Consider the following 20959-nt stretch of genomic DNA (forward strand, 5'->3'; position numbering starts at 1 on the left):
CCCCCGCGCTGACGCCAAGCCATCTGCCGTTATTGGGCTCTTAGCTCTATGGACCTCTTCGCGGGAATCGCGCTTTCCCGCGAACGTGTCAGTGTGGAACCGTTGAGGTGCCCTCCTCGGACGGGACGAGAACACCGTGATGCCCTGCAGGCCCGGGGTCTCCCGCCGTACCCCTCCCCCCGCTTCCCTGCACGCACCTCGCACTTGTGAGCTTGAGAGAACGCTGCCGCCCCAGAACAGCGTGTGCACAAGTGTCTGAAAGGAGGAAGAGCCCGCCTAAGCTAGCTCAAAGGGTGTGAATAAAGTGATAGGACCGTGTTCTCCCTTTCACAGTTACGTCCTGTGTTTTCTTGAGAGGTCTGGGATGTAGCAAAGGTGTTTAATAAATGCTCGCCCGCCCCATCCCTCTAATGCAGAATCTGCTTTTTTTATGCATCTGTTTCTCCATGCTGTTAGTCTTTCATGTCTTACTGCCTCATATTCCAGAAAAGAACGAGATTTAAATCATTCGGATGGCTGGCGTTGCGTCTATGATTCTTTTCCGATTATAGCATTTAAGAGCATCTTAGCCTTGCTTGTTTGCAGTACTTCCCAGTTATTAGTTTCTTGCTCAGCAACTCTGAACACGGAAAGCAGCTTACTAACACACAAATCAACCTAAAGTAAGGGGCACTTTGAGTACTAAGCTTTCCTGAGGGAGGCCTTTGAGTTGGTCTTTTGTTGTTGTCTCTCCCGCCCCCCCCCCCCCCCGCAGGTTCTGGAACTCACTCTAGACCAGGTTGGCCTCGAACTCACAAGAGATCCTCCTGCCACTGCCTCCCAAGTGCTGGGATTAAAGGAGTGTGCCACCACTGCCTAGCTCTTCACTTTTCTTTTCTTAGATCCATGGCCCTCCGGTGAATAAATGTGTCAAGAAAATCTTTAGGGAGTGGCTGCTTCAGTCATTCCTGTGGTTTTTCATGAGGATCCTTCTCTGCTCTTTTTCTCAGGAGCAGGGATTCTTGTGATCACTAGTTTCCAGCCATTAGTATAAAGTGTTATTTACTGAGCCATGAATATTCAGCACATGAACAGCACTCTGCTGTGGCAGAACAGTCGTGGACAGCCTTTTCCATGAGAGGTACAGAAAGTACACACACAGCTGGGTGGCGGTGGCCTTTAACCCCAGCACTCGGGAGACAGAAGCAGGAAAATTTCCATGAGTTTGAGGCCAGTTTGATGTACAGAGTTCCAGGACAGGTTCCAAATAGAGAAACCCTGTCTTCTAAAACCATAAAAATGAAACACATACACTTTTTTTTTTTTTTTGTGAGACTGGGTTTTGTAGTGAAGGATGGCCTTCAGTTCATACACAGCAGAGGATAACCCTGAACTAACTTCACCTCTCGAGTGTACCACCATGTCTGACAGTGTTCCTCAAATAATCATACTTAAATTTACGTTTCATTATGTTTTTATATTAAGGTCAATTTATCGAAATAAAGGTATCGAAGAAGTAATTTAATGCCAATATTTTGGCTTAAAGGGTTACAACCAGTGAGGCCTTCATGAATGTTCTCACTACTTTTTAAACTATTTGAACACGCCAGGTAGTTTGAGTTCCTGTTTCAGTTGAGCTCTGTAGACAAATGTGAGATCCAAGAGTCAGATGAGGCTCCGTAAGCACTGGACCATGCTTGCCACTCAAAGGACACAACACCCATGACACCGCTGCAATTTCCTGCATGTAGCAAACACTCGCTGATGTAAGCAGGGCCTTGACACATGGGCATTAGCAGGACATCTTTACCAGCTGTATAAATACAGGCAGATGTGACCTCGGCATGTCAAAGTAAACCTGAATGTGAGCTGGTACTTACTGTGTCATCCTGGGACAACCTCATGTGCTGGACAGGTACATAGAAAGCATTCTTGGTTTCCTTCTTGTCTTGTATCCGAGACTTGGATTTGACTGAGTATTTAAAGCAAGTCCCGGAGAGCTGGAGAGATGACTGAAGGCAATGGCTGTTCTTTCAGAGAATCCAGGCCCCATTCCAGTTTTCAAATGGCAGTTCACAATTCTCTTACTAAACTTCATAAACTTTTTCTTGAACATGTCTGAAACATTTCTGCTTGTCTTTATTATTATTGGTTTTTTTGTTTGTTTGTTTGTTTGAGACAGGGTTTCTCTGTGTATCCCTGGCTGTCCTGGAACTTGCTCTGTAGACCAGACTGGCCTCAAACTCAAGAGATCTGCCTGCCTCTGCCTCCCAAGTACTGAGATCGAAGGTGTGTGCCACTACCACCCAGCTTGTTTTTTTTTTTTTTTATAAAAACCTAGCTTATAATGTGCTCTCTTCACCATTTAAATTTCCTACTAATTCTCATGTTTCAAGGAGTCTGAATTCTCATTATAGATCATTGTGAGCCATCATGTGGTTGCTGGGAAATTAACTCAGGACCTCGGGAAGAGCAAGCAGCCTGTGCTCTTAACCTCTGAGCCATCTCCCCTGCCCCCATAAACCTCATTTCTAAAAAGTAAGTATGCGTCAGCTTGCTTCCACAAACCCATTATTTTTTTCCTTATATTTAACTATTAGAACCACAGTTTTCACAATGAACCATTTATTTTGACAGTACAAATTCAAAACCTCCTGAGATAACTGCAGTGTTTTTGAGACATGAGAATAAAGGGCAATTGGAACTGTGTTGTAAATTTCTTTATAGGGTCAAAGTGCCAACAGCAATGTGAGCAGTCATTTTTAAAATCTGTGATTCATTAAATTTGTAGGTCTCTGACATGCCAAACATCACTTCAGGAAATGCATCAGTAATAAACAATAATCTCTGCCTCAGAGCTTGTTAGGCACCTAAAGATTAAGGTCAAATTCTTGAAGGAGCACCCAACACACGTGGCTCTCAGTAAAGAATAACTGACAATTCAAAGTATAGGGAATTCAAAAGCTAAAAGACTAGCTTCCTAACAAAACAGACATCTTAGTATCATGTCCAATTTTTTTTTGTTTTGACTCACTGACTTCAAGTCATGAACATGCATGTGGCCCTAATCACTGGAGCAGGGGCAATGGAGCATTGGCTACACCACTAAATAAAAGACCTCCTTGGGCTGGAGAGATGGCTCAGTGGTTAAGAGCACTGGCTGTTCTTCCACAATTCAATTCCCAGCAACCACATGGTGGCTCACAACCATCTGTTGTGATATCATTATATCTGGCGCCCTCTTCTGGCATGTGAGGATACATAATAAATATGTTGTATACATAATAAATAAATCTGAAGAAGAAGAAAGAAGAAGGAAGAAGAAGAAGAAGAAGAAGAAGAAGAAGAAGAAGAAGAAGAAGAAGAAGAAGAAGAAGAAGAAGAAGAAGAAGAAGAAGAAGAAAAGAAGAAGAAGAAGAAGAAGAAGAAGAAGAAGAAGAAGAAGAAGAAGAAGAAGAAGAAGAAGAAGAAGAAGAAGAAGAAGAAGAAGAAGAAGAAGAAGAAGAAGAAAGACCTTCTTTCCCCCAGGAGCCATTACATCAACCATCCAGGCTAAAATGCTAACAGGCTCAATTCGTGCAGGTAACCATAGACCATGAGTATAATGTCATCTCATGCCCAGAAGACAGTGTTTAATAGCACTGTTCTCCATCCTTCTGCCCCTTTCACTGTGTTCGAGACTTGGGGTGATAAATGGGTTTAGGGTGGAGCACTCAATAGCCCCCACTACACCCCCGGAACATGTATGGCTATTTTAAGACAGGTCTCACTTAGCTCAGGTTGGCCTCAATTTACTGTCTAGCTGAAGCTTGGCCTTGAACTCCAGATCCTCCTGCCAGAGATTCAGACCGCAGGTCTCACGATGTCTGGCTAAGATGAGAAGCTTATTTTGCTGTTAGTGATTTTTTTTTTTCTGTTAAGATAGTGTCTTGATCTATAACCCAGTTTAGGCTCAAATGCCTCAGACTTGTGTGTCACAATCCTTTAACAACCAATACTAATTTGCTCAGTTTTAATTTGAATAAGTTTTCATAAAAATCCGGTCTATAAGATACTGAATAATGTGGATTAATTAACACTAAGATTAAAGCTATCTTCTTGAGCTACCTTAAATACTGACTACTGAGAGATGACATCTAAAATCCTATTAGCAACCGTTTGACTTATATTTCAGTAAAGTTATGACATTACATTAGATAAAGGTGTGTGTGACCTAACAGAGCATGGTTATAGACATGTCAATGTGTGTTTACATGTCTCACTGTAAAACAAAACACAGAATAATCACTCAGACTTTTTATCAATTAGACAACTTTACTAAATGAGAAAACTACATTTAAAATGTGCTTCAAAACAAAATGGAATTAGAAAAAAAGATGTATGCATTTTAAAGAACTTTTGCACTGTGCTGAAAATCAAATGTTTCTTGCAGTAATACAATATGCGCCAATCCATAAAATGTTAACAGAGTTCTCAATTTAACATTCTCAAAGACAATATAAGGTTTCACATCTATGGTAACACATAAGAAGGGCATTATATAAATATTATGTCCATCCCTATGAAGCTTACAAATTTGACAATGTTCAATAAAATACTTTATAATCACATCCAATAGTGTCACTTCCAAAGAACCAGAACTGTGCCTGTTGTTAAGTCCTCCTAAAATCTGTGTTGACTTTGCTACTCCTTGACATTTGTTAATGCTAACCTTTAAAAGAAGAGAACAGGAAAAGAAATATTGCAATAAACTCTTGATCATGTACAGAAATTATTGCTACTATACTTCACTACAAAGCATGTCTATACATACTATATGACCTTTGATTATGAAAACACGGAGTAAAAATCTTTAGTGACAAAGCCTTACAGTCAAAAAACAACATTCACATGGCAATTATTAGACAGTGAAGCATCCCTATACTCAGAGCTGATAAATGTCCCACTGACCAGCATTCATTTAAATACATCCTTCACATAGAGAGGGAAAGAAGAGCGCCAGCTTTCCAAGGCTTGTCAAAAAGGATTCTCATGTTCTGTGGATCTAAAAACAAACAAACAAACGAAAACAAACAACAACAAAAACCCCAAAAAACAAAACCAATGCAGGTGAGGGTAATACCAGAAAGTTAAGCATGCCAAAAGGTGTTTCGTGCGAATTAAAACCTAAAGCCAAGGTACCACATAATCACATTACCAACTAGTTTTGGGTAATACTATATGAGCCTTATCTTAAATGAAATGCTACTGCACAATAGAGCATCAATAAATTAAAAATTAGAGTGCACAAATCCAAATCAGTGGCAATTTTGTAAAAAGCAAAATATTCATTCATTATCAGCTGCAATGTCTGCCCAGTCAAACTGTTTGATAAAAATCATTGGATCAGATAGTTTGTATATTTTTAAAATCTATCAACCTCTAAAATTCCTTTTTACTATTATGAGGCATAAGTTTTCTTAGTAAGATCAAACAGCTACATAAGTAGATAAGTGAAGGAAAATAATAGTTGGTGAATGTCTTTAAAGCTCTTCCCATATTCCATTTTTTAAAATGTTTAGGGAAAAACAGGAAAAGTAGTTGCCATTATTCTAGCAAAAACAAACAAAACAAAACAAGCCCAAAATAATTAAACAACCAAGCAACACTAAAACCATGTGACACAGGTGGAACACCATGCTTTCATCTGGGTAACTACCACAGCTAGTTAACTGGGATGCTTTTCAACTTTAAAAATTGTGATACCAGAAGATATAACTTTATGGATACTTTTGAATTTGGATTTAACTTTGTTGAATATTATAACAGAGTATACTTATTACAATACAGTGTAGCACATCTTTCTATTAGAAAAAAATTTAAGATCCTTTACCCGTCTCCTTAAGTTAAAGGTGTGACATCATAAAGGGTGTCAAATGGCTGGATGGTTTTACAGTGCACACTTATATATTATGAAGTATGTCCTTAACAAATCTGACGGTTTCTTTACAGAATTCCTTTCTTCACCTTTTCTTAGGTGGATTAGCTGTTCGAGGTGGAGTGACAGGACGTCCAGAATTCAATCCACCATACTGGTACTTAGCTTTCTTCTCAGATGGTTTCAGTATCTTGGAAAAAAAAAATTATTAACAATATTATTCTTTTAATAAATGACATCAATTGTTAAAGTTCAATGAAAATAAAGAAATAGTTTGGCAACATCCCACAAACATTTCTTAGAGTTAAGGACTGGGTAAGTTAGGCAGAGCAGCTCAGTAAGTGCTTAGCATGAAGAAGTACTTGGATTCAGCCTCCGGCACCGCCCTTAGGAACACTTACTAGTTATATTTTAGCAACAAAAGCTTGGTTACACAGCCTCAGCAACTGCTAAGCCCATAAATTTAGGCTAAAATTTTCACCATTAGTTCACCTCATTAGAGAGAGAGAAAAAAAAAAAAAAAAAAAAACCTAGGTTCTTACCTTAATTCTGACCCCACCCCATCCCGGGTTTATCCATTCTGCAGCTGGGCTCTGGAGTTGTTTCCACTTTTAGTTATTATGAACAATGCTACAAGATTTTGAGTGGACCTAATTTTGCTCAATCATCTGTTAACACTACCTCTAACTTCTAATGAATTGCCAAACTGTATTCCTAGGGCAGCTGTAGCAATCTGTATTTCCACCATTAATGTACTAAGTTTTAAAGTGTTCTGTGTCCTTGCAAACATTTTGTTTCTTAAAGACAGGTTCTTACTATGTTGCCCTGGCTGGCTTCAAACTCAAAGACAACTGCCTGGTTGTTTTCTGAGTGCTAGCATTAAAGGCATATACAACCATGCCCTGCATAAACACCTGTTACTTTCATTACACTCACTACAGGGCATAGCATAAATAGAGCATTACCTGTTAGAAATAGAAAATGCCATCATTTTACAAGACTAAATATGGAAAATATTTATGTAGTGTTTCTTAAAACCACTCTACATACTAGAGTATCACAATAAAAGAAATACATTAATCCAATTCCTCTATTAATCCAACAATCGCTGAAGGACAAGACTTGGTTAGAACTCTTAAAATATAATGGAGACACCAAACATTTAACATTCAGTTGTTGATAGTATGGTCTAATACAACAAAGGGAAAGAGCTAAGCAAACTGTGGTATTTGAATGTAACTGGCCCCCACAATCTGATACGGAGCAACACTATTACGAGATGTGGCTTTGTTAGAGGAAGTGTGTCACAGTGGGGATGGGCTTTGAGACACTCTCAGGATACCTCCCGGTGTGTCTGTCAATTTCCTGATACCTGCAAAATTTAGGACTCTCTCAGCTATTACTCCAACACCATGTCTGCCTGCATGCTGCCATGATGATAATGGACTGAACCTCTTGAAACTGTAAACAAGTCACCCAATTAAATGCTTTCTTTCTTTTTTTTTTTTCCGAGACAGGGTTTCTCTGTAGCTTTGAGCCTGTCCTGGAACTAGCTTTTGTAGACCAGGCTGTCCTTGAACTCACAAAGATCTGCCTGCATCTGCCTCCTGAAAGACATGCGCCATCTGGCAAATGTTTTCATTCATGGTCATGATGTCTCTTCACAGCAAGAGCCCTAGCTAACTTGCTATATTGTGTCAGTTCTACATACCAGGAACCCAGCTAATACTAAAGTCAGACTATTCACAAGAAAATATTTCTGGATTGAACATGTACAGAAAGTTCAGTTTCCTCATAGTGAAACTAAAGGCCCACACTGTTCTCCATGGAGTCCAAACTCAGGCACTCATGCTAAATGGCAAGTACTTTTCTCACTGAGCCATCTTCCCAGCTTGCCCTTCCTATTCTTTTAGTAGTTATGCACTATCCGTATGTCACAAAAGAATAAACTATTTCAACACGTGGAACAAGAAAGGTGCAGCCTAAACGTTTCTAAAAACGTACTTGGTTATACAGACCCAACATTAGGAAGTTTACGACCCAAACCAGAAAGTTTTAATCAGTGTGAATGGTAATCACTTTTTTTATTTTTTGGAGGGGAGAGGGGAAGGGAGATCCACTTCCACTGATGTATTTGGAGATTGAACCAAAGGCCTTGCATGTGGTAAGAAAGCATTTTATCACTCAACTGTATCTCCAGCCCTGAATGTTAACAAATTCTGAATTAAACTGATTTTCAACACATTCTGCTCAGACAGAGATTATTTAAAAAGAAAAATTATTCTGACAATAGTTTTAATGAATGTCTATAGTCATTAAAAATGTACCAAGCCAGGCAGGGCAGCAAATGGCTATTATCCTGATATTCAGGAGGGAGAGGCAGGAAGACTGTAAGGTCAGGGTCTGCCTGGGCTATATAGGAAGATCCTGTTAAGAAAGAAAGAACGAAAGGGAGGGAGGGAGGGAGGGAGGGAGGGAGGGAGGGAGGGAGGGAGGGAGGGAGGGAGGGAGGGAAAAAAAGGCAGACAGACATTTATATTTCATGTCTTACCTGAAACGAACACATCAAAGTCTCATCCACACTCATCATACCGCCAGCATTGTCAAACTCGCCACAGTAATTTGGGGCAGAAAATAAGGTTACCAATTGTCTTTTAGCAAAAAATTCATACCCGTCTTCCACCACCTGTCAAAAGAAATAAAAATCCTCGTTAGTAGGTAATTTTTAATCGTCTATGCTAATGCAGATTAATGAAGCAAAGGCCAAACAGCAGCAACTTTTTCAGGTGCCAGGGCCCTGGTTTTACGCCCAGAGATAGTAAGAAAAAAACAAAATGAATCTTCCCGTTTGCACATACTCCCACACAGATATATAATTTCCTTTTTTAAACCCACAAAACCAAACCAGCAATGTAAAAAGAGGTCAAAGGGACTGAGGCAATGGCTCATTGGTTAGGAGCACTTGTTGCTCTTACAGAGTACTTAAATTCAGTTCCCAAACAGCAACATGGCAGCTCACAAACATCCATATTGCTACTTCCAGGGGTTCTCATGTCCTTTTCTGATCTGTTAGGAACCAGGCATGTTTGTGGTACAAGCACATACATTCAAGCAAAACATTCACGCATAGAAAATGAAATATATACTTTAAAAACAAAATTAAGACAAAAATATTTCCAAAATGTATTACAAGCCAATTATGTTTTATAGATCATGAGCACTGTAAGTATGCATCACTGAGAACAGTGGATCAATAATGATTTGATCACAGAAAATAATTAACAATGTATAATTAATCAGTTTACAATCACATTCTACGGCTGTCTCAAAAAATTTCTTATAGTGCCGGGCAGTTGTGGCACACATCTTTAATCCCAGCACTTGGGAGGCAGAGGCAGGCAGATGGATAGTTCAAAGCCAGCCTGGTCTATAGACAGAGCTAGTTCCAGGACAGCTAGGGCTGTTACACAAAGAAACCCCATCTTGAAACAAAAACACAATCAAAAATTTCTCATAGCACAGTTTGTTTTGTCAAAAAACAATACCCACACATTTGGGTAACAGACTATGAGTTCTAGATGCTGGTCTCCTTATCTCTTTTTCCTACATAAACAACATTATCTTTTATTTTTAATGAATTATTCTATTTTTATGTGTATAGGTGTTTGCCTGCATGTATGTCTGTGCATCATTTGCATGCCTAGTGTCATCCACTGGAGGTCAGAAGGTGTCTGACTCCCTGGGACTGGAGTTTCAGACATTTTGAAACTGTCATGTAGGTACTGGGAATCGGATATGGGTGGGTTCTTTGGAAGAACAGCCAGTAATCTTAATTACTGAGCCACCTCGTCAACCCCCTACATTACCTTTCTTAGATATCAATTCCTATATTTGAATGCTTGGCCCTCAGAAGATGGAACAGTTGGGAACTATGAGGTGTGGCCTGGTTGAAGGACATGTATCATTGGGGGTTTTGAGGTTTCAAAAGTCCAAGCCATTCCCAGTCATCGCGCTCTCTGTCTCACTGGTTGTTGCCTCCAGATGGAAGCTCTTAGCTATTACGCTAGCATCCTGCCTGTCAGCCATCACACTCCATGCTGTGTAGTTCATGAACTCTAGTCCCCTAAAACTATGAGCCCAAAATTGAATGCTTTTTTTTTTATTTTTAATGTATTGCCTTGGTCATGGTGTCTCTTCACAGCAACAGAACAGTAACTAAGATACATGGGGAGACAGAAGCTGTATCTATTTATCTACCTGTGAACAAAAGCATGTGAAATTAACAAAATATCCAAGAGTCTTAATACTGCATACCTGATGAGCTCGACAAATCAAGTCTAAATCATGGCGATTCAGAAATTTACTGACTACATCAGCTCCAAAAGTAAAAGAAACACCACGATCATTTTCTCCCCAGCCTTGTACATCCTTATCTGGGTCAGACCACAGTAAATCACAAAGTAAACCTTTAAAAAACAGAAAAAAAAAAATAAGAAAGCACAGAATTAGGCATGCGCATATATATATATATATATATATATATATATTTTTTTTTTTTTTTCTCCTGCCTTCTTACACTTTAACCATTCTTTGTTGAAGCAATCAGACAAATATAACCTTTCCCGGCTTCCTAAGGCACACTTTCTGATGGTTTCTGCATACATGAAATTGTGTGTGAAACACTCAAGCATAGTAGCTGGAACCTCTGTTTAGTTTCTCGATAGTCAGCTTATCCATTCTTTACAATTATACTACCAGCCTCTTATGTCATTTTATTTATTATCATTAAGACACAAACACAGTAACACTTTTAAGTAAGACTTTTATCTTACAAGCAGGAAGAGCTAGTCTTTTCTTGTAATTTTTTTCGTCAGGATTGTCCTGATCACTTTAGATTCTGTTTTTCACTTTAAGTCTGCTTTTCTAATCTCTACAGTATCAAAAAAAAATATGAAGAACAAAATCAAATCAGATCCTAAATTCGAGAAATGTCTGAACCTAGGAAAAGATCTAAGGACTATAATATATTTCAGAAGGCTGAACAGAAAATCAAACACCAAAATAAACATTTTCAATATCTCAGAAACTTTCAATTAAAATACCCCCCAAACAGAAACTTACTATCAAATGTTAACTGGTTTCAGGGACGATACTAAGTTTCTGAATGACTTTCACTAAGTATAATTAGGTTCAAACATATCAGCATTTCACATAAAGCAATTAAACTTCTGTATATACTTACCTGTATCGGGGACATCAGTGGGTCTCATGATTCTCCGAATCTGTTCCATTGATTGTAGATCTGGTGACAGTCCTATAAACAAAGAGAGAAAGACTTGACATCCAGCAGAACACTTATAATGTTGTCTCTTCTATCCTTAAGTCTCCAAGGAGGAACTCCATTATTTTCTTCCCAAATGCCCTTATTCTTCATAAGAAGATATTGCAATTCTTCCTACTACCTTTGTAACTTCATGACCACTAAATCTTGAAACATTTTTACTTTCTTGGTCCCCTAAGAACTTTTCCCCATATCCTACCTCAACATGCTCATTATCTGCAAAAATATATAAACTATTAATCAGAAGGATAAATAAGAAAAAGCACAAGAACACACTGTAATCTTTAAAGTAGAGCATAAATATAAGCTACCATTTCTCTAGTAAATAATTCAATTATCATCACAAGGAATGAAGCTAAATACACACTTCAAACTTCTCGGTTTCTATCTCAGCTACACCAATGTCCAAGAACACAATTCCCTAAGTGTTCAGTCTACGAAAAACAACATTTCAACAAATACAGTGAATGATGCTGTCAGAATAAACCACCCCCTACCTTAGGCCTAACTACCTGTCTTACCAGCATTTCCCACTTTACAGCTTCCCTTAAGATACTACCCTGGATAATACTGAGCAACCAATTTTTTATATTATTTCATTATCTTCCCTATATGAAAATACAAATAGTTATTAAATTGATCTATACACGCCTGTACATGTGTGTATGATTATATTTTTATATGCAGAAGCCAGTGATAGATAACCTTGGATGTTGCCTCAGGAGCAATCTCCTTGTATGTTGCTATTGCTATGTTTGTTTCTAGACAGGTTGGCTGACGTGGAACTTGGTACACAGATCAGGATGGCCTTGAACTCACACAGACAAACCTGCCTTTGAGCACGTCTTGCATCTACCTTGTTTGAAAAGGAAGATATCTCATTAGCCTGGAGCTCATTGGTTAAACAAAGCTGGCTTTTCCACATGGGTTCTAGGATTGAATTTAGGCTATCAGGTTTTCACGGCAAGCATTTTACCAAATATACTATCTCCCTAACTTTTGAAAAACTGTGTGTACGTGATAGCATACAAAACTTTATTGTGTATTCTAAAGTGAGTTCTGATACATGTGAACTTAAAAAAACTTCATCTAATGTAGACAAAATCATTCATTATTACACATTGGGGCTCTTCAGAAAGTCCCCGGCATTAGTCATAGCTATTTACAATCTTCAGAGATGAATCAGAAACATAGCTCCTTTGTGTGAGATACCAAAGAGCACTGATGTAAAGTTGGGTGCTGAGGATGGAGGTCTGAAAACATTTGATATGAATTCTAATCTCTGTATTCTCGTGTCCTCATTTCCTAACATGTACTTATGCTGATATACTGCATAAAATTTAGAAGTTATATGAATATTAAATTATGTTACATTTAAAGTTTGATAAAAAGTATTTAATATAGACAGAAAGATAATTAGCCTCTCAGTTTTACTGATGGCAGAGTATCTTTTCATCAAAATTTGAGGCATGGGCTAGAGCCACAGCACCACACACACACAAAAAAAAAACCAGTCAACCAGACCTAAACTGAAGCAAAGTGAAAATACAGGTCAATACTATGTTAAATTTTCATTATCAATAATCACAAATTTCTAATTACTGAAGGAGGTCTTTTATTTGTTTTTGAAGACAGGGTTTCTCTGTGTAGCAGCTCTGTCCTAGAACTCACTTTGTAGACCAGGCTGGCCTTGAACTCACTGAAATCCACCTGCCTCTGTCTCCCAAGTGCTGGGATTAAAGGCGTGTGTGGGCCACCACTCTCCCCCTCTGAAGGAGGTCGTAAGCAGGCCTCGAGCAGTTTTTGTTCATTCTTAGCATGACTTTGCTTTTGTTTAAGACAGCATCTTCCTATGCGGCCCTGACCCTGCCTGGCCTGCAATCTGCTGTCAGAATGGCTTTTAGTTGCTGTGTACCTCCCGGCACAATCATATTTCCCACAGCATCTTAATTAGTAGGTCTCTTCTAAATAGCAAATTTATTACTCCACCTCCATGACAACAGAAGATTTTCTCATCCACAATGGCAGCTATAGGCAGACAGTTAAAACAATCAGTGAATGTCTTCCACAATTTAATATTAAATCTTCTTTTGCCTATAAAAAAGCGAGAATTAATGAATTAATAACCACTCTCATTAGTTATCTCAAAGAGAAAATATGATGGTTTTAATTTTCTTCTTTGTGCTACCTTAGCACAAACACAGCTCATCCACATAGCACTTTCTTCATGTGCTGGAGATGTAGCTCATGTTTCAGTACTTATCCAGCATGCAGGTTTATCATTATACTTAATTTTTTTACTTATGTTTTTAAAGGGGCAATAAAATAAACAATCAACACCACCTATAGGATTATAAAGACTTTAAAGACATCAAATGGCTTTATCTTATAAAATCACTGTAATACACTATTTTTAAAATTGGCCAATAGGGTATTAGCTAATTTCCCCCCATTCAATGTATTTACCTAGCCAAGTAAGTAGATAAAATGAGGAGCTGGTCCACGTTAACCTAGTGCACTGAGTAACGAGGTATAAACCTACTGCCATGAAAGGAACACTTCCAAGTGCCTACGTGGTATTAACTTCCAAGCAAATTACAACTCGGTACTACAGCAAGTGAAAAGATGCAAGGCTATAATTTCCCACAGCCCAGCTACAACAAAGACAACTTCAACTAAGAGTTACCAGATTTTCTTGATCGGGGATTAAGTTCAACTACCAAGCCAGAGAAGGGATGAAAGTCACAGCTATTAACTTCCCGTTTTTATGTTCAAGCCTATCTTTTAATGAGTAAGTGTAACTTATAGACCGTTTACAAGCTGTTTTCCCACACGTTCCATCTGAAGTCTTTTCTACCCTAAAGGATATTCAAGTCTCACTTTATTTTCTAAGCCTTAATTTCTGTTGTAGCTTAGAAAGACGGCTACAGTTTGATGTGCTTCAACTTACTTTCTCTGTACAAGTATGACTTAATTCAGATCACAAAAAATGTAAAAATCAAATACAGAATCATTACAACATAAATTCCATGTGTGTTTAAGAGTAACTTGCCCTGAGTATCAGCACATTCCAGCGTCAGAAGTGACTGGCATACATGACACATTCACAAACATTTGTTGTTACAGGAATCAGGAAGCTATGAGTTGTTTTTTTTTTTTTTTTTTTAAAAAAAGTAGATTCAAATGGGTAATTTAGCAGTAAAAATAATTTAATTAGAAAACTACTATAAATGTATGAGAACAAATTAAAATTTTAAAAATAAATTTTAACTTTTACTTAGCATTTTATTTATTTATTTTTATTTATGTTATACACGTGAGTCTGCTTGTTTATGAACCACATGTATGAAGTGACTGCCAAGGCCACAGAGAGAATCCGCTGAACCTGGAGTTAAAGGCAGAGTTTGTCAGTTCCCTGATGTGGTGCTGGGAACCAAACCCGAGTCCCCCAGAAGAGCAGCCAGGGCTCCCAACTGCTGAGAATGTTAGTTTGGTAAAAAAACCAATCGGAAGCCATCTTCTTCTGATCTCCAAATGTGTGTCACAATACCATGTATGTAGGGTGCCTGTGCACATGTTTGCGCGCACACACACACACACACACACACACACACACACAAATTAATGAACAAATAAACAGCAGAAAAGCAGAAGCCACCACCTGTAGTGTACTGAGCTTGTTTCTCTTGGGTATCCTACTGGGAAAACTAAGAGGACTACCTTCAGCCAACTAAGCTGCAGACAATCTGGAACATGACCAAGGAGATCCCAAGAAAAAAATTAACGTGTTTCCTAGCTTTAGGTTTTTTATGGGCTTTTGCCTGAGATTGTCTTAAAAAAATAAAAATGAAAACATCACCGAGCACCTGAAAAAGAAATTCATTTGAATTGTAAAAGCATGTGGAAACTAAACGCGCTTCTAAGCTTTAAATCCCACTTACATTCATCGTAGAATCCATAAATGCGATTGATGCTGGCACACTCATGGTTCCCTCTTAGGAGAAAGAAGTTTTCTGGGTATTTGATCTTATAAGCCAACAGCAAACAGATGGTTTCCAAAGACTGTTTTCCTCTGTCCACATAATCACCTAAGAAAAGATAGTTGGCTTCTGGTGGAAAACCTCCATATTCAAATAATCTCAGTAAATCTGTATATTGTCCATGAATATCTCCTAAAAACAAACCGGGTTAGAAAATTTGATTAGTTTTACGTAGCGTTTATGACAGTTAGAAACTCTGTATACTTCCTTACCATTACAGCATAGGTCACTATCCAGACTTACTGCTAATAAACAACACCACCCAAATGTGGCCAGTCACTTCTAAGACTCACTTACAAAAACTGTAACTTTTAGCTGGGCGGTGGTGGCGCATGCCTTTAATCCCAGCACTCGGGAGGCAGAGGCAGGCTGATCTTTGTGAGTTCGAGACCAGCCTAGTCTACAAGAGCTAGTTCCAGGACAGGCTCCAAAACCACAGAGAAACCCTGTCTCGAAAAACAAAAACAAAAACTGTAACTTTTATCATGCTCGCAAACTCACACCTTCTCCCCTGCTTGCTGATGGAGCCGCTTCTTACAAAGAATGGAGGAGACTCTGGCCAGCAGCTCATTCAGTTGGAATACGGGCCCGCAGTCCAGCAAACCTACACACACCCGAACCCATTCACAAGCTCAGCCTGCAGATGACCAAGGCCCAGAGCACACTTTGACTGGAGTGTCACGAGACTCTCAGAACCTGAAGAACTAGCAAAGCTGAGTCGAAATTCCTATCTTATAGAAACTGAGCTGAAAAACTAATATTGTTATATACTACAAAAATCTCAGGCAATTTCTTATAAAATAATTGGGACAGTTACTCTCATTAGCTGGTAGCTGAACTTAAGTCATACTGTTATACCAAATATCAGGAACTAAAATACATACAAATGGGCTGGAGAGATGGCTCAGCTGTTAAAGGCTAGGCTCACAACCAAAAATAAGAGTTCGGTTCCCAGAACCCACGGCTGACTCTCCAACCACAAAAAACCCACAAACAAACAAAAAAAAATCATACAAATAACTTTTATTACCTTCAAGTTATTACTATATTAAATAACATTTGCAGGGGTACGTGTATGAAATACATCACTGACTTAAAATGGTTTAACTTACAAGATTCTCACTTTATGGTGGTGCAATAGCACTGTGTGGTCAGTAGACTGCAGTCTCAATTCTGAATCTTTTTGTCAAGCTAGTGAAATGTGATACAACACTTGGGATATGCTAGGTGGCAGCAGCAAGCTATACGTATCCATCAGTCACACTGCTTGAGACTATACAACTGATGCTTGACGGTGTAATGTATTAAACCATAGTGTTCAGCATTAGTGTTTTAAATGTATTTTAGGCTTATGTTATTTTCAACTTAATGTTTACTGGGATATAACCACACCATAAATCCAGGAGGATCTGTACTTCAAATAATTTTTAGATCATCTACAAATAACTAAATTACCTTATTTATAAATCATAAGAGACTGAAGATTGCCAGGAGTTTCAACTACTGTTTTTGATGTAAGGGTAATAGTCTAAGCTCACTTATCAACACTTACTTTGCTACTATGTATCTGCTGGATACAGTACAAAGCGCCACAGGTGATTTAATAAAATCCCACAGAGGAGAGAATACAAAGCACTTAAGAAATACACTAAATCTGTGGGACCCTGAAACTAACCATAATGATTTTGCAATAGTCCCGAAAGCAAGGCCCCCCAAGTTGAGACAACTGGTCTACCTTGAGGACTGGATACCAGGGAACGCTTGCACAAATAGTTCCAGTCCAAGGAGAACATGGTCACCTATCCCTCCTGACTCAACATACATGACTACCTCTACCATTGCAGTCCCCTGGTGACTTTTCCCCAAACCCAGTCACCAATTAGGAGTCGCTGCCCAAAGCTGCTTCTCTGGCACTATTCCGAGAGTCTGATCCTTGAGGTCTTCAGGTTGCTAAGGCTGGAGATACCCCCCAGCCCCTACTTAACCCTGGAACCCCAGCTTGGGACATCATAGAACTCTGAGCACTGGTGGCTAATGTCTTCCCCTACCTGACCCCATCTTAACAAAAAAGACCAGAAGCAACCCGTAGAAAGGGATGAAGACCTCCTCCAAACTGGGTGCCTGAGGACCAGGACCTTTTCCTAACAGGACAATACTGAACTCAGAGGAACCCTGGAATGGGAGGGGCAACAGTCTGGGAAAGGGAAGGTATCATCCCATTAGTGAATATCTGAACATTTAAAAATATACACTAAACATCAAGTTACATGGCTTCAAGGTAGATTACTTAGAAACATGAAGAACAAAGGGTTTTCACAAACACATAACCATTACAAAAAACACAGGTTTTATAAATTCCAACCCTTAATAAAAACTATGAATTGTTTCAATTCAAATTTGGAAATTTTCTCTAAATCACCCTCAATATTAATACGAGAGAATATGTGCTTTAGAAAACGCTTTAATCCCAGCACTCAGGAGGCAGAGGCAGGCAGATCTCTGAGTTCAAGGCCATTCTGGTCTACAAAGCTACAGAGAAACCTTGTCTCAAAAAACAACAACAAAAAAAAAACCCAAACAACAACAACAACAACAACAACAAAAACCAAACAAACAAAAAAAAAAACAAAACCTCACTTCCTGCCAGGCATGGTGGCACAAACCTTTAATCCTAGTACTAGGGAGGGGCAGAGGCAGATAGATCTCTCTGTGAGTTCGAAGTCAGCCTAAAAAAAAAGCTCATTTCTAACTTTGACCATCTACATACCACAAATCTTCAGTGGTGCTTCCAATTCCAAGAGAATAGGTTGGCTGAGAAAGATTTCCCGAGACTTGATACATAGTCCTCGAACTTCTGCTTCAGTCATCTGCACAATCTTTCCTGGACGGCATCCTCGTACTGATAAAACAATGAGGAAACTGGTCACTTTTCCAGAATTATCCATAAAATAATAATGCTTTCTAAAGAACTACACCCATATTTTGAAGACCAGAAAAAGTCACACATGGACCGGGTCATATGGCTAACGGTGAATTTATTTTAAGAACGATGGCATTAATTTCCAATGTTGCTGGCTTCTGATGATACTCCTCAAATCTGGACAAGTTAAATGTAGTTCTCTGGGGCTGGAGAGATGGCTCAGTGGTTAAGAATACTGGATGCTCATCCAGAGAACCTAATTTTGATTCCCAGCACCCACATGGCTGCACAAAACTGTAACTCCACGATTCGACATCTTCACACAGACATACATGCAGGCAAAACAAATAATTTAAAATGCATTTCTCCGGTGGCCAGCATGAGCTAGTAGTCCAAGATACTCAAGCGATTTCAAGGCTAGCATCTTAAGGTCTGTCCTGCTCTCATTAAATAAAGTCTTGAGTACACAGGAAGCAAACACAGCATCACTAAGAACCAGCGGCAAAGAGAGATGAGGTGATTCTGCTTCCCACAGTTCCTTAAAGTCGCAGCAGTACCAAGGCTTATCAACCTGCACTTCTAGTTGCTCAATAGAATAAACACTGAAACATGCCATATTATATACCCCGCACTGCGAGTTCCCATTTGCAAACTAAACACACATTTCTCTCCCCTAACAACTGCTATAATTCCTTTGTCAGACTGAAACAGGCTTAAAAAAATAGATATTCAAAAGTTGGAACTATACATTCTATGACCATATTAACACCAAAATACCAAGGAAGAGGTAAGAGAATACAATGTACAAGTGTTTTGGCATATATACCACTTAATAAGACTACCTTAAAAGCATAAGGATCTATTTCAATTCCCAAAACCCACGTTAAATAAAAAGCAGGGTGAAGTAACCCCCACACTGGGGAAGCAGAAACAGGAGGTGGATTCTTGGTGTTCCTTGGCCAGCCAACTTAACCTGCGCAGAAAAACCCAGGGGTGTGGTTCACACCTGTGGTTGGAGTACTTATGTAAAGCTGTGTTAAGGAGCCGGGCGGTGGTGGCGCACGCCTTTAATCCCAGCACTTGGGAGACAGAGGCAGGAGGATCTCTGTGAGTTCGAGACCAGCCTGGTCTACAAGAGCTAGTTCCAGGACAGGCTCCAAAACCACAGAGAAACCCTGTCTCAAGAAAAAAAAAAAAACAAAAAAAAAAACTGTGTTAAGGTTTGTATAAGAAAGGTGGTTTAGGGGCTGCTGGAGAGATGGCTCAGTGGTTAAGAGCACTGGCAGCTCTTCCAGAGATCCTGAGTTTAAGTCCCAGCAACCACATGATGGTTCACAACCATTTGTAATGAGATCTGGTGCCCTCTTCTGACCTGCAGGCATACATGAAGACAGAATACTGCCTACATAATAAGTAAATAAATCTTAAAAAAAAAAAAAAAAGAAAGGCGGTTTAGCTGGTTGTTACTTTTGGATTTGGGCCAATGAGACACTGTATAAAAGAAAAAATAAAGTGGACAGTAACTAAGGAATGATATCCCCCTCCACATGCGCATATATGTGTATGTGTGCACTGCATGCGTGCGCGCGCACACACACACACACATAAAACTACCCTTGAAATTCAAAGAAAATTCTGGAAAACTAGCTTCAATACAGCAACAAATTTTAATTTGGCATTGGTTTGTTGTTTGCCTGTTTAAGATAGGATCTCAACATAGTCTGGGCTACTCTGAACTATGTAGCAGGTGATGGCCTTGAACTCCTGATCCTCCTGGCTCTACCTCCAAGAGCTGGAATTATAAGCAACCACCACTACACCTGGTTTTAGGATTAGGGTTTTATTTGCTAGCGTTTGTTTATTTTTGTCACTGTCTCACCGTGTAGCTCTGGCTGACCTTGAACTCACAGAAATTGACCTGCCTCCCAAGATTAAAGGCATGTGCCACTATGCTTGGTTTGGCATTAGTTATAAATTGGGAGACCTCTGGTTTAAGAGGAAAAGCATTCACCTTGAAAGATTAAAGGTCTCTGAATGAGTAAATGCAGAGTTAAAATGATTGTTCAGAACTCATCAATTCAGCAAATACTTGAAAGTCCATTGTGTATAAGTTGTTAAAGACAACAGCAATTGAAATCAATGGAAACATTTTTGGTTGTTACAAAAATTCAGAATCGGCACAATGGCATGTGTCTGAAGTAAAAAAAATCCTAAATTCACCTCAACCTGAACACTAGTGAGATTCCCAATAACAATGAGGTCTATAATTTATTACCTACAATTTATTAACAATAAAACACTAAGCTCCAAAGGCTAGTTGAAACTTAACAGCAACTATAATAAGTCAGAAGATGAGTGTGGGTCATCTTAATAGGTCAGTTTAAAGCGGCTATCTTCTTTCTCTGTTATCAGTAAATTACGTGTGTGTGTGTGGGTGTGTGTGTGTGCGCGTGCCCATCTGTGAGTCATGCAGAGGTCAGAAAAGGACACTATGCATTCTGCTCTGACACTGTCTCATTCCTAGGACTTCCCACTGACTTACCCAGTAAGCAGCACCCCCCCCCCCCCCCCGCAGTATGGAGTTTAGCACAGGTGGCTTTTTGACAATGGTGCTAGGGTCTAAACTCGGGTCTTCATGTTTGAGCATGCCATTTCCCCAGCTGTAGGTTTAATTTTGAGTTCCCAAGTAATTATGTGGCTTTGACTAACATATTTACAAAGTTTTAAAATGCTTTAACTTAGTCATGTTAACCTACAGAACT

At 39.1% G+C, this 20959-nt stretch overlaps 1 protein-coding gene across 1 annotated transcript in view; it reads right to left on the bottom strand.

Annotated features, from left to right (window-relative positions):
• Window positions 1-4276: 4276 nt before the first annotated feature.
• Ppp1cb (protein phosphatase 1 catalytic subunit beta) overlaps window positions 4277-20959 on the bottom strand; it is a 33864-nt gene continuing 17181 nt past the window's right edge. The window contains exons 3-9 of the mRNA XM_057781518.1: window positions 18045-18176; window positions 15179-15409; window positions 13227-13331; window positions 11139-11210; window positions 10211-10362; window positions 8448-8582; window positions 4277-6086 (exon numbers count right to left, since the gene is read on the bottom strand). Of these exons, the coding sequence (XP_057637501.1) occupies window positions 5982-6086; window positions 8448-8582; window positions 10211-10362; window positions 11139-11210; window positions 13227-13331; window positions 15179-15409; window positions 18045-18176 (932 nt within the window). The 3' untranslated portion in view covers window positions 4277-5981. The remainder of the gene's footprint in view (window positions 6087-8447; window positions 8583-10210; window positions 10363-11138; window positions 11211-13226; window positions 13332-15178; window positions 15410-18044; window positions 18177-20959) is intronic.

This window comes from Chionomys nivalis, chromosome 1 (genome assembly GCF_950005125.1).
Source record: "Chionomys nivalis chromosome 1, mChiNiv1.1, whole genome shotgun sequence".
Lineage (NCBI taxonomy): Eukaryota > Metazoa > Chordata > Mammalia > Rodentia > Cricetidae > Chionomys > Chionomys nivalis.